This window comes from Mandrillus leucophaeus, unplaced genomic scaffold, assembly GCF_000951045.1.
Source record: "Mandrillus leucophaeus isolate KB7577 unplaced genomic scaffold, Mleu.le_1.0 Scaffold216, whole genome shotgun sequence".
NCBI lineage: Eukaryota > Metazoa > Chordata > Mammalia > Primates > Cercopithecidae > Mandrillus > Mandrillus leucophaeus.
Window position 1 is genome coordinate 3692165 of NW_012102210.1, and position 15893 is coordinate 3708057.

At 47.5% G+C, this 15893-nt stretch overlaps 1 protein-coding gene across 1 annotated transcript in view; it reads right to left on the minus strand.

The window, feature by feature from the left end:
- SLC4A5 (solute carrier family 4 (sodium bicarbonate cotransporter), member 5) overlaps positions 1-15893 on the minus strand; it is a 118843-nt gene that overhangs the window by 43321 nt on the left and 59629 nt on the right. The window contains exons 5-9 of the mRNA XM_011980707.1: positions 10274-10434; positions 9322-9474; positions 7308-7403; positions 4760-4815; positions 942-1099 (exon numbers count right to left, since the gene is read on the minus strand). Coding sequence (XP_011836097.1) covers positions 942-1099; positions 4760-4815; positions 7308-7403; positions 9322-9474; positions 10274-10434 — 624 coding nt within the window. The remainder of the gene's footprint in view (positions 1-941; positions 1100-4759; positions 4816-7307; positions 7404-9321; positions 9475-10273; positions 10435-15893) is intronic.

Consider the following 15893-nt stretch of genomic DNA (forward strand, 5'->3'; position numbering starts at 1 on the left):
TTTTGAGACAGGTGCTTGCTTTGTCACCCAGGCTGAATGGAGTGCAATGGCACAATCTTGGCTCACTATAGCCTCCACCTCCTGGGCTCAAGCAATCCTCCCACCTCAGCCTATTGAGTAGCTGGGACTACAGGTGTGCACCACCACGTCCAGCTAATGTTTTGTATTTTCAGTAGATACAGGGTTTCACCATGCTGCCCAGGCTGGTCTCCAACTCCTGGGCTCAAGCGATTCACCTACCTTGGCCTCTGAAAGTGCTGGGATTAGAGGCATGAGCCACTGCGCTGGGCCCATTTTTAACATTTTTACTTCCCTCCATGGAACCCTATGTTTGCTTTGGAAGAACATTTCCTCTTCCCCTCCCATGAGGCTCCCCATCAAGCATCCTCACCTTTGTCTTGCTGCCCAAGCCCACCTGACAACTTCTCTCCCAGTTGTTGCCTCCTTCTTTATTATTATTATTTTAATTTTTTTTCCAAGATGGAGTCTTGCTCTGTCACCAAGGCTGGGGTGCAATGGCACGATTTCGGCTCACTGCAACCTCTGCCTCCTGGGTTCAAGTGATTCTCCTGCCTCAGCCTTCTGAGTAGTTGGGATTACAGATGTGCACCACCACACCTGGCTAATTTTTTTGTATTTTTAGTAGAGACGGGGTTTCACCACGTTGGCCAGGCTGGGCTCGAATTCCTGACCTCATGATTGGCCTGCCTTGGCCTCCCAAAGTGTTGGTATTAAAGGCATGAGCCACCGCACCCGGCCTCTTTTATGATTATTTTTAATAAACTCTAAAACTCTTCCCTAGTCAGAAGATTTCCCTTCCCAGCAGCCTCCAAGTTTAGAGGTGTCTCTGAGAGCACTAACGGTCAACAGCACTGCTTGCTGACTGCCCTGCTGACTGGCTCCCTAAGGGTGGCATGGGGACAGGTTTCAGTGGCTCTCACCTGGTGGGGACAGGCACCTCGGTCACTCCTCCCAGCATGGCCGACTGGATGAGGCGCACGAACGCAATGAATGGCTGGTCTAGGAAGTCCACCTCACCCACGAGCACGTTGGAGGCTTCTGAGTCCTTGGGGATCTTCTTCATGAATTTGTTTTTCCGCTGGACAGGGAGGGGAAATGAGATTGCCAAGGAAGACTCCCACCTGCTCTCCTTCACTTCCCTTCAGACTGCTTTGAGGCCTAACTTGAAAAAAATTCTCTCAATGTTGCCAAGACACTGAAAGAATAAACAAGTACTCCTTTGATTCTGCAGATGGGAAGACTGAATGTAGGTTAACCCCAGGCACCATTAAGCCTTGTAGATGGGAAGGTACTGGCAATGACTCTCCTTGACTAAGACATTCCTTGATGGATGAAAACGGCTCCACTGAGCTGTGGGCTGAGGGGTCAGAGAAGAGCCCTGGGGTTGCCAGACATCAGGCCCAGATTGCCTTCTTCAGGCTGAGCAGATGGCAAGTCTCAGTGCTTCTACTCTAGCCACCCAGACCTCCCCTCTCCACCTTCACTTTTGGTGGCTGTGGGGAGGAGGAGGCCTGTTCTGATGGTCAGAGGAGACAGGCCTTCTTTTCCCTTTGTCACCAGCTTCCTGGCTCACAGGAATTCCTGGACCAGTCTCCAAGTCTGTGGGAGACTTCCATGCCCCCAAGTTACCCCCAGAGGACCTCCCAGGAAATTCATAACTTCTGGAATTTTCCAGCAGAGACTATCAAGGTACCCTCTCTTCAGTCCCTCTGGCTAGTGTCTCTTCAAAGGAAGAAGGTCACACAGGCAGAGCCAGTGGGGTCTGATGTGAGAGGTATTGGAGACAAACCCTCCACCCAAACATGTTCCCACTGTCTGCATTTATAACTTCATTCTTCCTGAGTCCTCTTTTACACTGAAGATCCTCCAGGGGTGGCTACTTTCAAGCTCTTCTTAGTCCTCAACATCTTAGAATGAATTCCTTTTTCAGATTGCTTTCTCTCTGGGCAGCAAGGGCATGGACAGACAAGAGACAGAGATAATTTTGTTGGAAGATGGAGGGGAGCAGTTGGGGTGGCGGCAGGGCTGCGTGCAGTCCACAGTGGCTGACACAGTGGGAAAGAGCCTGGGGGTAGAGGACAGCTCTGAAGAGAGCGCCTGTGAATATCACAATTTTCCCACCAATCCCCCTTCTGCTGGAGTCTTTCCCGTGGGCACAGGCCTGTTTCTCACAGCCTCAGTGGAGACACAGGTTCCTTGTGTCTCTTCCTGTCCCTGTGGAGGGGTCAGTTGTGGGCATGGATATGGTCAACAGGTCCTGCCCTTTTGTCCCCATGGCTGTTTCCTGATTCGACTCATGTGGGGGCATCATACACACTGGGCTGGTTGGCCTACCAGCACGAGGAGGGGCTCGTGAGCAACAGCTGTACCCTTATAATCTTTTAAATCCAATTGGGGAAAAAAAAATAACCCTCCACAACCACCTGGGCAACCATCAGTAGCCCCAAGGATCCTAATATAGTGAGAAAAAGCAGGAATTGACAGGAACACCAGAGTCCCCGAGACTCAAAATGTCCCTTTGTCTCAGGCATGGTCAGTTGATTACTAAGCAGCATTCTTCAGGGTGGAGGGCTGGGAGTACCAGGGCAGTCACTGTCTCCAAGCATCAGGCGGGGTTGGGGCGGGGGTGTCCAGGGAAGGGGAGGAGATGCAGGCTGGGCAGAAGCACCCTGCAGAATGAGGCTTCGAAAACAGCAATGCTTCAGGGTGTCCCAACAAACCCACTTGTTTTTGTTGTTGTTTTGTTTGTTTTGTTTTGCTTTGAGACAAGAGTCTCACTCTGTCATCCAGGCTGGAGTGCAGTGGCACCATCTCGGCTCACTGCAACCTCCTCCGCCTGGGTTCAAGCACTTCTCGTGCCTCAGTCTCCTGAGTAGCTGGGACTACAGGCATGTGCCACCACGCCCAGCTAATTTTTGTAATTTTCATCGAGACAGGGTTTCTCCATGTTGGCCAGGCTGGTCTCAAACTCCTGGCCTCGAGTGATCCATCAGCCTCAGCCTCCCAAACTGCTGGAATTACAGGTGTGCACCACCACACCTGGCCATCCAACCAACCCACCTGTAATACAGGAGAGAAGAGAAATTGAAGGACTTGGTCCTTCCTTACACATTGTGACATGTTTGGTAAGAAGGCCAGGGTTGTGGCATCCCAGAAATGGGAGCATGCTACTGTTCCAACCAACCCTGGCTTGCCCACAGCCTGGACGTGGGCTTGTATAACCAGGGCCCTGCTGAGTCCACTTCCTGAACCCTTGGGGACTCCAGTCTGGCTCTGCACTGCAGAGTCACTGCAGCATAATGATGCTGTCTCAATCTACTCTCTGTTCACTGGGAATCTGCTAGCTGAGGGCAGGCATGGAGTTTAGCTTTGCACAAACCAGTGATGAAGAAAAAGCCTGCAGAGCAAATGCCTCTGGGCTTGCACCTAAAGAGCACCCACTAGCATAGACCACTGATGCTGCAAATACCGAGAAGCAGCATCAGGTATCAGCAAGAACTAGATGCTGGCGCTAGGTGATGGGTTCCAATCCCTAAATCAAAGAAGCACTGCCTGGTGAAAGTGACAGCTAGTGTTATTATTACCACTCACATATTCATTAAAACAGGTTATAAAAACTTTTACTAGGTAATGCTTTCTTATCACAGTTCCGCTGTCTGTGTGCATGAGTAAAAGTGGTTTTCCTCTCCAAATAATGTTCCAGAATACTGACTAGTTCCTCAATTACTTCCAAATTAAGGGCTCTGGAGTTAGACTACCCAGGTCAAATCAAAGTTCTGTCTTTCAGCTGTATAGACTTGGGTCTGTTATTTGACTGCTGTGAGGCACAGTGTTTTCTCATGAGTAAAATGGGAATGAAAATAGTACCTTTGTGATTCACAGAAAATGCCCAGCACAGTGTAGTGCATGTGGTGTGGACCTTAAATATTGATTGATTTTGTTACTGTTGTTATTAATTTATTTGGGCCCAGACACTGACATGAGGAGCTGATTTTGTTTTTGCCTTCCATCAAACTTAGGGGTGGCTGGAAGGCCTGGAGGTCACCCAAGCTCCTGAAGGCTCCTCGTCAAGTCTCAGGTTTCCTTTGTCATCTTTCTTCCTACTCCTGGGAAGATACACAAGAGGACCATGGGACCTCCTGTCCTTGAGGTGTGCAGGAGTTGGAATTAAGGGGGCCTCTTCTGGGCTTCCCCAAGAGGCACAGTCACAGGATTCTCAAATGGACGCAATTTGTTTGCAGAATTCTGATCTCATCAAGAGGGTTTCAGCCCAGCTCACGGGAGACCACAGGAAGAAGATGCACTATTGGACAGTCTAATTAATTAACTACCACTGCTGTCCCCACAGGGAGATTCTTTTCTGTCTCTCTGCCAGCCCCAATCCCTATCCCATCTTTAAAGGTGCTTGTGGGTCACCGGATAGATGAAGCCATGTGTGCTGGTCTTCTCTCTCCCACAAATCCTAAGCTCAAGGACAGCCGGTGCCTCATTTGATCATGTTTTCTGTCCCACACCCCCAGGGCCTGACACAGAGCCAGCACCTGGGACTCTGCTAGTCCCTGACTGCTGGCCTTGGCAGAGTCCCCCAGGCAGCCCAGAGTCCCCACTGGGGACCTTCCTGGAACTCCCACTCCTTTGTAGGAATGGAATTCTGCCCATAGGGGATCCCTGCTCCTGAAACCAAAGACTTCTTCCTGCCCTGGCCCTTCATTGCAGCTAAGTGCAGGGGTTTTACTACCTGGTCTGTGTTTGGGGTGAGAGAAATGTCATTCATGCTTCTGCTCTGGGCATGACCTAGGAGAGAAGGAAAACAAGATCCATCAGGGGAAGCCAGGCTCTCACAGGACCCTTTCCTATGGACTCTACTCATGTACCTCTCCCATGTTCATAACAAAGCAAATCCCTCCCCCTTAATCTTGGAGTCTCTTTAAGTTAGGACCCTCTCACTTTCCTTCTGTTCAATGACCGCTTTCCTGAAAGAGGTGTCAGACTCCAGGTTCCATTGTTTCCTTCTCCCTCCTCAATCTACCACACTCTAGTCTCTACCCCTCCACCCCGCCTTCTTGGATGTCACCAGGCTGTCTACTCTGGGTGCGGCTCTGGACCAGGTCCGGATAGGAGGAGGGACACAGATGTATTATTACATGAGGTTCCATGTGTCACTTAGCTTGGAATTTGCTGGAGAGGGGAGCAGTTTCACCTCTGTCCTCTATGACCGGTGACAGTCTTTAAACGTGGGCTGGGGATTTAGGCTGGCAGAGGGAAGGAAGGTGGGCTCCCCATGAGAACAGTGATAGTCAATTATTTGAACTGCCCAGTAGTTCCTTCCTCTGTTAAGAGGGAGAAAGCCAGCTCTCCTCTTCCACTAGCCCAATCTGGCGGACACCCTCAGACCTATCGTGTCTTGGCTATCGGACTGTGCCACTCGTGGTGTCTGGAATGCTGCTCCTCTTTGCTCTCCTCCTCTCATTTCTGTCCGAGGATCCTCTCCTGCTTGGGCCTCCCAGGGCCTTGTCTTTGCTCTCATCCCTTCCAGGTGCCTCAGCCTCTCCACTGGTCAATAGCCCCCACTCCTGTTGTTTCCAACACCCATTTGGGCTGAGGACGCCCAGGATGCATCTTTAGTCTGATCCCTCTTCTGAGCTCTAGACTCCTTGGAGCAGTCCCCTCTGGCACCTCAAATGCAACTCTTTTACCCTCCAAATCACTTTCCTCTTGGACACATTCCACTCAATGCCCCTCCCTCCCATCCACCAGCACTTCAGACAGAAATCTAGGAGCAGCCTTGGGCCCTCCCTCTTCATCACCTCCTACTTCCCACCAGTCCTTCAATTCTACCTCTGTCCCTTCCTCTCCATTCTAGAATGCAGGCTCAGTCTCTGCCTTCCAATGTTGCCCCTTCTAGATTATTCCTACTCAGACAGAAATCTGATCACAGCATGCTCCTGCTTCAAGCTTCCCAGGGGTTCCCATTATCTTCAGAATAAAACCCGGGTTCTTTTGCTGGGTGCACAAGGCCCTCTTTGATTTGACCCTCTCTTCCCCTTAACTCCTACACTTCCTGTGAACTGAACCAATGTTTTGCTTTCATAGCTCCAGATCCTTCTCTTCCATCCCCCCACCTGCTATTTGTTTCCTTTGTTTACAGCTCCCTCTTCCCCCTCCTTGCTCCTGGAAAACATCTATTTATGCTCCAAGACTCAGTCAGCATCTCCTCCTCTCTGATTCTTCCCCTGTGCGCTGTGTTCTGCATGCTGGGCCACCTCAGGGTGGGTGCCCACCTTGAATATGACCTGGTTCACACAAAGCTGTCATCATCCGTTCATGCCTCTTGTCCCAGTGGTTCCCACCCCCAAGCAGTGTTGGTAGGGAGGTGACCTCATATACAATGACAACTGAGTGGAAGGTCTTCCCGAAGCCACTCTCTACCCACTGAACACTGCCACTGGGCATCCCTATGTGGAATAACAAGGCCAGGGAGACTCAGTGGACTTGGGTCATCAGGACAGAGAGAGAAGACTGCAGCAAACGCCTGCTGTGCCCAAGGCCATGGGCAGGGGCTGCATTGCCCCCAAGTCACTCCTCGGCCTGGACAGGGGCACAGCACTGGGCTGCACTTGTTAACATCTTGGCATTTTAGTAAAAGCACCTAAAGGAAAATAGTCCTACACTGCTTTTTCTTTTTCACTTCATTTTCTAAGTTCGCTCCTTTCTTCCCCCAGTTTGCCTGTCTGTGTATCCCTGACGAGGTGAGGTGCGTGAAAAGCCTGTCTGTCACCTCTCACCTCAAACCCACACCCCGCCCCCGACCAGCCATTCCCAGAAAAAAGGGGCCATGACTCTGCCCACATTTCTTTTTCATGGTGGCACGAGACTGCCACCCAGTGATGGGAATGCTGCCTGACTGAACAGAAGGAAAGGACCTCGCCTGTTTTTTATTCCATTTCCAGGAAAGCTTTTCACCAAAAAACAGGGTTAATGTCAGTTTGATGAAGATGAAGATATAGACTAAGATAAAAACACCTAGAACATGGGAGTGGGTATTGATTACACCAGGATGTGACTGAGAGCCTCATTTTTCAGAGGAATGACTTGAATATTATGGTAGTAAATGAGGCCCTGAGAGTAGCCTGGGTTTAGAGTGAAAGTTAGGCTCCTCCTGATGCATGCCCTGAGAATTCTTGGCAGATCCTGGGCTTTGTCTCCCCTACCTACGGCAATGTGGCCATGTCATAGCTGCCACAGCCTCAATAAAGTTGCCACAGAGTGGCGAAGCACACACTCACACAGACGTCCGTAATTTGCACTCTGCCGCATCCGCAGGTCCTCCGTGGAGTGGTGTAGACTCGGGCCAGCACCAGGGCTCCGGGCGGGACTGCGATCTGGGAGGAGAATCAGAAGAGACTTGGCTTCGACAGCCTTGCTGGTGTAGTGAAGCCTCTTGGGTTAGCTCACTTTAGATAAATAAAACTGGGCAGCAAGACATGTCTCTTCCCCTTCTAGGAAGAAATTCTTTTTTTCTTTTTCTTTTTTTTTTTTAAATTTAAGCAAGTCAATAGTCTGAACAAGATTACAGCCTGGGCGCAGTGGCTCACGCCTGTAATCCCAGCACTTTGGGAGGCCGAGGCGGGTGGATCACCTGAAGTTGGGAGTTTGGGACTAGCCTGGTCAACATGGTGAAACCCCGTCTCTACTAAAATACAAAAAATAGCCAGGCATGGTAGTGGGTGCCTGTAATCCCAGCTACTTGGGAGGATGAGGCAGGAGAATCACTTGAATCCAGGAAGCAGAGTTTGCAGTGAGCTGAGATCACGCCATTGCACTCCAGCCCAGGCAACAGAGTGAGACTCCGTCTCAAAAAAAAAAAAAAAGAACAAGATTACAGACAGAATATTTGTACTGTTGAAAGTGAGATAGATACACAGTTCATTAAATGGGCACAAGATGTAGTAGACTGCTTGGGTTCATCCCAAGCAGTCTACTTACTGGCTTTGTGACCTTAGGCAAGTTACTTAAACTCTGTGCCTCAGGCGTCTCATCTGTAAAATGGAGACAAGAACCATACCTACACACCACAGCGTTTTTGTTAGGATGAAGTGAGTTAAAACAGGAAGAGCACTCAGAATAGTGCCCAGAAGGTAGTTAAGTGCTGAGTATGTATCTGTTGCTATTATGGTATGTTAAACACTTCCTGTTGTTTGGGAGGGATTTTTTGAGACAAGGTCTTGCTCTGTCGCCCGGGATGCAGTGCAATGGCACAATCTCTGCTCACTGAAAGCTCCATATCGTGGGTTCAAGCAACCCTCCCACCTCAGTCTCCTGATTAGCTGGGACTACAGGTGTGTGCCACCATGCTTGGCTAATTTTTTGTAAGGCGGGGTTTATGCCATGGGGTTTAAACCATGAGGTTTATGTATTTCTTGTAGAGATGGGGTTGATGCCATGTCACTCAGGCCGGTCACAAACTCCTGAGCTCAAGCAATCCGCCCACTTGGACTCTCAACGTGCTGGGATTACAGTTGTGGGTCACCGTGCCCAGCTCACTTCCCATTTTTAAGTAATTCATTTAGAGGCTCCTCAATGTTTTTAACGTAGCAACTTTGCTGTGGTTACTGTGTTTGTCTGACAGGCTCAGCAGGGCTAGTGTCTCTGGGCATCTAGGCTCGGATATTGATAGTGGAGTGTTGGAGATTTGAGATGTGCGCGTGGAACAATTCACTCTCTCTGAATGGCCCCAGGTCCTGCTAATCACAGTGACATCAACCACCAGATCTACAAGCCCTGGCACTCTTGAGATAAGCCCAGCCCCTTCTACCACCCTGATGTGTTCCATTTTCTGCTGAGGCTCTTGACCTCTCCAGGGGGTTTGATGTGAAACTTTTGGGTCCTTTCCATAGCAAGCCATCTCTACCAGCATTTCCCAATGCTGTGTGACATGAGAATCTCTTGGGGTGCATTCTAACCTCTCTCTCTTTTTCCAGGCCATACCCCAGACCAACTGACTCCAACTCTCCAGGGGTCCAGGCATTAGGACACGTCTCAATCTCCAAAGTGATTTGCCATGTGCAGCCCTAGCTGAGAACCAACTCTCTCCCTAGAAATTGTTCTGCTCTGGTGGTGGGAACAACATGCGAGTGTGGCTGGGGTCCCCACAGGCCTGCCAGAGACAGAGGCTGAGGGATCCCCAGAACACCAGAATTTCTCCAGAAACTCCCAGCCCCTAAGGTGGGCTCACCCAGGTACCAGGGCCTGATACTGGCCCTGCATGTCCCATGCCTACCAGCGTAAGGCCTGACTCACTTGTGGTGGAGACTGACTTCCCAATGTCGACTAAGGAGCGGTGGATGGGCTTCTTGGTTTGGTGACGGTGCCTCCTCAGGAGGACGTAACTGACCCTCTCCCGGAGCTCTGGTCGCAGGAGACCATCCTCAATCTGCTTCTCAATGACATCATCTGCGTGGAAAACATACACACCTCGTCCCTGTGGGACAGAACCGCCCCAGGGTATGGGGGTCTTCAGTTTCACCTGTTATTAGTGAGATTAAATGTGGCAGGGGGTCAGTGGAAATACTCCTAGATTTGCCACTAGCTGTGGAAAACTGGGCACATCATCAACTCTTGGCCTCCTCCTGTTCAAGGGCATGTGCATGTCTGTGTGTGTGTGTGTGTGTGTGTGTGTGACTCTGCTCTTTCTGTCAGTGTTCTTATGAAAAGGGAAAGAAACAGTACATACGAAACTGCCCCAGGAGGCACAAAAATCCTGTGTTCAATGGTTTTAATCCTAAAACGAACTCTTTTTAGAAAAGTATTTTGGGCAAAACACTTCTGGAAAAATCCACTGTGCTAGAACAAAAATCACAGAAAATTTTAGGGGTGTTAAGGCAAGCCACCTCCTCCCTTTGACACACCACTAAATGACAGCTAATTTCCTAAAGATGAATGATGACCCAGTTTACCCTGAAAAGAAACAGGTGTCTCTGACTATGCAAGAGGCCCTCTCCCCTTTGCTACATTTCTGGTTGGCATTTTGGAGGATGGTCTTTTCGTCTCTACTGGAGGTCTACATGAAACTGAAACTTGGAGTGACTATGATCCTGCCCTGGGAGCAACAGAGGTCTGCAATTCTGGTCTCTGCAGAATCAGGTGTCAGAGATGGGCCAGTCACATAGACTCGAGGGCAGGCATGAGGTCAGGGGAGCTGCCTGGTTTGCAGAAACCACAGGAGAGATGCACATAGTGGCCCCTGCCTCACCTATGATCTGTGGTAAGGAGCCGCTGTCCAAATCCAGCAGCACTGTCCCCGTCTGCAGGCAGGTACGGAGCTCGAAGAGGCTGTGCAGGGACAGTGTGGACACGTGGGGCTTGCTCCAGCGTTCACCGCCTTCCTCTACCTTTTCTTCAAACTTTATCCACCTGGAAGGGTAAGGATGGGGCTCAGTGTGGCCAGGGCCCTCAGGAGGAGGCCCACCTGGGTCTCCCCAAGAGATGGGTGTCCTGTGGGGTCATGCTATGTATGTGGTTGTGGTGTTGGTCCTAGACTCATAGGCAGAGGATCTCTTGGGAATGCCCTAATTTGTCCCCCACTCCTCCTGATACTGTCATGTTAAGGAAAGTGGCATCCAGAGAACTATATAGGGGCATGGGGGATCTTCTGGGAGTGATGGAAATGTTCTAAAATTGGATTATGGACATGGTTGCACAATTCCATACATTTTCTAAAAATCATTTACCAGTACACTTACAATTAGAGAATTTTAAGTTACTCTAGAACAATAAGGCTGTTTTTTTAAAAAGCCTCAACTGGAACCTGATTATCTCAGGCTGTTCACACATGAGTGTTCAGTGTGGTTTGCTGGGAGCAGGAAAAATGTTCCCTGACGAAAAATATTTCTCCCTGAGTTCCCCTGCAAGGTCTGAGGTTTCCATGCTTTACACTCTTTTTGTCTCTGAAAGTTCAGGTAAAAATCCACATGCCATCCGGGGAAGGAAAGAAAATTAACCAAGGATGTATAGGGATCTGTCCTTTCTAGAAGCCTTGGAATCATGGGCTGGGTGTTCAAGTAGAAAGACCTCAGACAGAGCCAGGGGAGCAAGGAGTCCTGGCTGGAGACACCTAGCTCCCCTTTGTAAAATGTCAACCACAAATGCATGGGTAGCGCCAATCTATTACAACTTAAATCCCAAGGGAGGACTTTTGGCCCATGACTATCTAATTCTAAAGTTCCTCTAAAAAAAGTAAACATATGAGAATGGTTGGGGAAAGTTGAAAAACGAGGAGAAATGGGGATGGGGCATGCCTTAGCACATATAAAAACTTGTGGAGAAGCTTCAGTAATTAAAGCTGTGTGATTCCAGGCCAGATATAGACAAGGGATCAATGGCACAACAGTCCAGAAACAGATCTGTATATCCATGGGAATTCAGGTTTGTTGTTGTTGTTGTTGTTGTTTTAGACAGAGTCTCACCCAGGCTGGAGTGCAGTGGCATGATTTCAGCTCACTGCAGCCTCGACCATCTGGGCTCAGGTGATCTTCCCAACTCAGCCTCCCAAGTAGCTGGGACTACATGCATGCACCAGTTTGCTTGGCTAATTTTTGTATTTTTTGTAGAGATGGGGTTTCATCATGTTGCCCAGGCTGGTCTTGAACTCCTGGGCTTAAGTGATTGGCCCACCTTGGCCTCCCAAAGTGCTAGAATTACAGTTGTGAGCCACCACGCCTAGTCACGGAATTTGGGTTTTGATGAAGGAGTTGTTTAAAAGACAACCAACCTAAAAATAGAAAGTTAAATCCCTACTTTTCACCAAAAACAATACTAAATTCTTCATGGACTAAAGTCTAAACATAAAAATAAATATATAAGCAAAAATGCAAATGTACTAGAAGAGAATATAGGAGAGCATTCTTATATTCTTGGAGAATATTGTGGAGAAAGACTTCCTAAACAAAACCATATGTATAAAACCATAAAGAAAAAAAAAAAGGACAGATTTGATTACACAAAACTAAAATAAATGAAAACTTCTATATAGTAAAACATACAAATCAAGTTTGAAGAAATGTGCTGAGAAAAATATCTGCAACAAAGAAAGCACCAAAAGACTAATATTTATAATACAACCAATTAACTCAAATTATCCAATAGAAAGTAAACAATCCTGAGAAGAAATGAAGATGGCCAATAAACATATGAAAAGATGCTCAACTTTACCAGTAATCACGGACTTTTAAATTACTACAAATGAAATAACATTCTTCATTTCTTACATGGGCAAAAGTTAAAAAGATTGACAACTTCCTATGTCAGTGAAAACATAGGGAGGTGGCCTCTTATCTGCTGCAGGTGTAATGACACAGCCTTCCTGGTGTGGGCAGCCTCTTTCAACACTCAGTGTGCATGCCTTTTGACCCAGCGGTTCCATTTCTAGGAAACGATCAGAGGAATATAATTACACTGCCACACCCTGTAATATGTATACAAGGACGCTAGATGAAGCCTTATCTGTTAGGCCAAAAAACTGGAAACCACCAGGTTTTCAGTAGAAGCATGATTACATCAATTCTGTATGTCCATGCTGTGGATCCCCCAGAAATAAATAAAAAATACGAGGGTGAACTCACATGCTGACAGGACGGACACCCATCCCATTTTATAAAAAAGAAAAACACACTTGTGTGTGCACGCACATGTGTCTGGAGAAAGCAAAAGTTTTGGAGGGATCCATGTCAAATGGTTAACAATGATTACTTTGAGCAGAGGAGTAGGATTGTTGTTGGGGCGGGATTTAAGACTTTCACTCTATTGGGGTTAGTTAGTGTAGTGGTTAGGCTGGGTGAGGTGGCTCATGACTGTGATTCCAGTACTTTGGGAGGCCCAGGCGGGTGGATCGCCTGTGCTCAGGAGTTTGAGACCAGCCTGGGCAACATGGTGAAACCCTGACTCTACCAAAAAATACAAAAAATTAGCTGGGCATGGTGGCACGCAGCTGTGGTCCCAGCTTCTTGGGAGACTGAGGTAGGAGGATCACTTGAGCCTGGAAGGCAGAGGTTGCAGTGAGCCGAGATGGCACCACTGCACTCCAGCCTGGGTGACAGAGTGAGACTCCGTCTACATTTTTTTTAAAAAAAGAGCGCAGTCTATGAAGCAACACTATCAGGTTTTGAAAACCAGCTCCATCATTTACTAGCTGAGAATCTCAGGTAAGTTACTTAATCTCTCATCACCTTTGATTTCTTCAGTAATAATAATAGTGTACAGCAATTAGAGCAGTGCCTAGCACACAAAATACTCTGTTAATGTTAGCTATTAAGTTAAAAATAAAGAATATTACTTTTGTAATTTTAGGAACAATAAAAAAAAAGAAGAAAGCAAAGTCATTCAAAGCTTCTCCAACCAGGAGACATCATATTGATGTCTTGATGGTTGATATTTTGGTAACTGCCATTCTAGATCTCCCTGTGCATGCACCCACATATGCCTGTGCATGCGTGCACATATGCCCATGTTTGCATTAACTTTACATTAATGGCACCACAAGGACCTTAAGGGCATAGTATCTAATGGACATCCTTTCGTGTCTATTAGTATTAACATCATTCTGGGCCAGGTGCGGTGGCTCACGCCTGTAATCCCAGCACTTTGGGAGGCCGAGGAGGGCAGATCACGAGGTCAGGAGATCAAGACCATCCTGGCTAACATGGTGAAACCCCGTCTCTACTAAAAATACAAAACATTAGCTGGGCATGGTGGTGGGTGCCTGTAGTCCCAGCTACTTGGGAGACTGAGGCAGGAGAATGGCGTGAACCCAGGAGGCGGAGCTTGCAGTGAGCCGAGATCACACCAGTGCACTCCAGCCTGGGCGACAGAGTAAGACTCCGTCTCAAAAAAAAAAAAAAAAAAAAAAAAGAGAAAAAAACATCATTCTGAAGTGTTTCTAGTATTCCACTGTCTGAACGTACCATAATTGATAGGAACAGTTCTCAACTGGTGGACATTCAGATTATTTCTAATTATTCTTTATTATTAATTAAGGCTGGTCAGAACATCCTTAGTCCCTGCTCAATAATTTCTTTAGAATAAACTCTCAGAAGTGGAATTGCTGTGTCTGCACATTTTTACATTTATAACAAACATTACCAAACTGTTTTCCAGAAAGCTTGTGTCAGTGCCCAGTGCCACCAGTGAGATCTTACATTTCCCTGAAGTCTCCCAGACTTCGGTATTTTCATTCTTTTTCATCTTTGTTCATTTGGTAATTGAAAAATTATCTCACATTTGCACTCTTCTGATTACTAGTGAGATTGAACATCTTTTCCTTCATCAGATTTCCTCTTCATGTAACTGTATATTTTGCATTATCAATGTTGAACACCTTTGTTCCATACATTTATTTGAGACAAGTTAACCAGGCACCTGGTGGGATCCTCGGGAATCAAATGGACACAGGATGGGGAGATCTGATTAGAGAAGGACTGGGAGGTGAAGACCTGAAACATGGGGGCTGGGGCCAGAGACCAAGCAGACAAGTTGTAGCTGACCTTTCGTGGAGAAATCTCTTTGGGAAATATCACTTAAATTATGCCAGATCCAAGACTATGTGATATCGAAAGTAAGATGTTTCTAAAAGGTATGTTAACATAAGAGTTTACAAGGAACAGACCAAAGGATAAGTCCAAATTTTTTTTTTGTTGTTGAGACGGAGTTTCACTCTCATCACCCAGGCTAGAGTGCAGTGGTGCGATCTCGGCTCACTGCAGCCTCTGCCTCCGTGGTTCAAGTGATTCTCCTGTCTCAGCCTTCTGAGCAGCTGGGATTACAGGCGCCTGCCACCAGGCCTGGCTATTTTTTTTTTTTTTTTTTTTAGTAGAGACGGGGTTTCACCACATTGGTCAGGCTGGTCTCAAATTCCTGACCTTAGGTGATCCACCCGCCTCAGCCTCTCAAAATGCTGGGATTACAGGTATGAGCCACCGTGCCCAGCCAGTCCAAATGTTTTAGTTGAGAGGATGCTCAACTTTTCTTCTTGAGGACCAACTTCCTATTCAGATTGCCCTTTTTTTTTTTTTGCTCAAAAATGATAAAAAAAGATAAACTGAACTGTCACCCTCCTCCCAAAGACTCTTTTGCTACTCCATGGCCTTACCCATCCACCTAAAGGTGTAATGTGGCCCAGTGCACAGCCACTTCGGTGGGTTGCTCTCTTCACTGTCTCACAAACATCCTAGGCCAGATAGTCTCAGGCAGCTCTCTCCCCTGACATCCCATTCTTCAGTCTTCTGCTCATACAAATGCAACTCCACCTGAAGGAGTGATAAGAGCAATGCTCCCTCTTTGAAACATCCTCTACTAACTCCAGATAGCAGATAGCAAAGACATGCAGTCCTCTCCACCTCTCAAGACTTCAACTATTTGTACTGTGTTAGGCATACACCAAACATTAACCCCATACACACACAGACAAGGGCGGTAACCCATATGAGAACAGCGTGCAGAAACACTAAATTACTTGTCTCCAGTTTTAAGCCAATGCCAGAATTAGACTCTGCTACCAGAATCCAGAAAATTTAATTTAAGAAATTGCAGAATATGAGATCACTTAACTAGGGACACCTCTCTAGTCCCCTCTATAACTATTTTGGGAATCCAGATGTTGCACCATTAAGCCTTCCACCTGGAACTTAATTTTGTGTTTTCAATGGCTACAGCTAGAAATTTAGCTCACTTTCACCTTGAATGGAAAAGGAAACATGGAGGACCAAAGATCCATAGCAGCGGTTTTCAACCTTGGCTGTCCATTAGAATAACTTGGAGAGATTTATAAAAATACCAATGCCTGGATGGTTACCCCGCCAGGAGGGTGACCCCGCCATGGA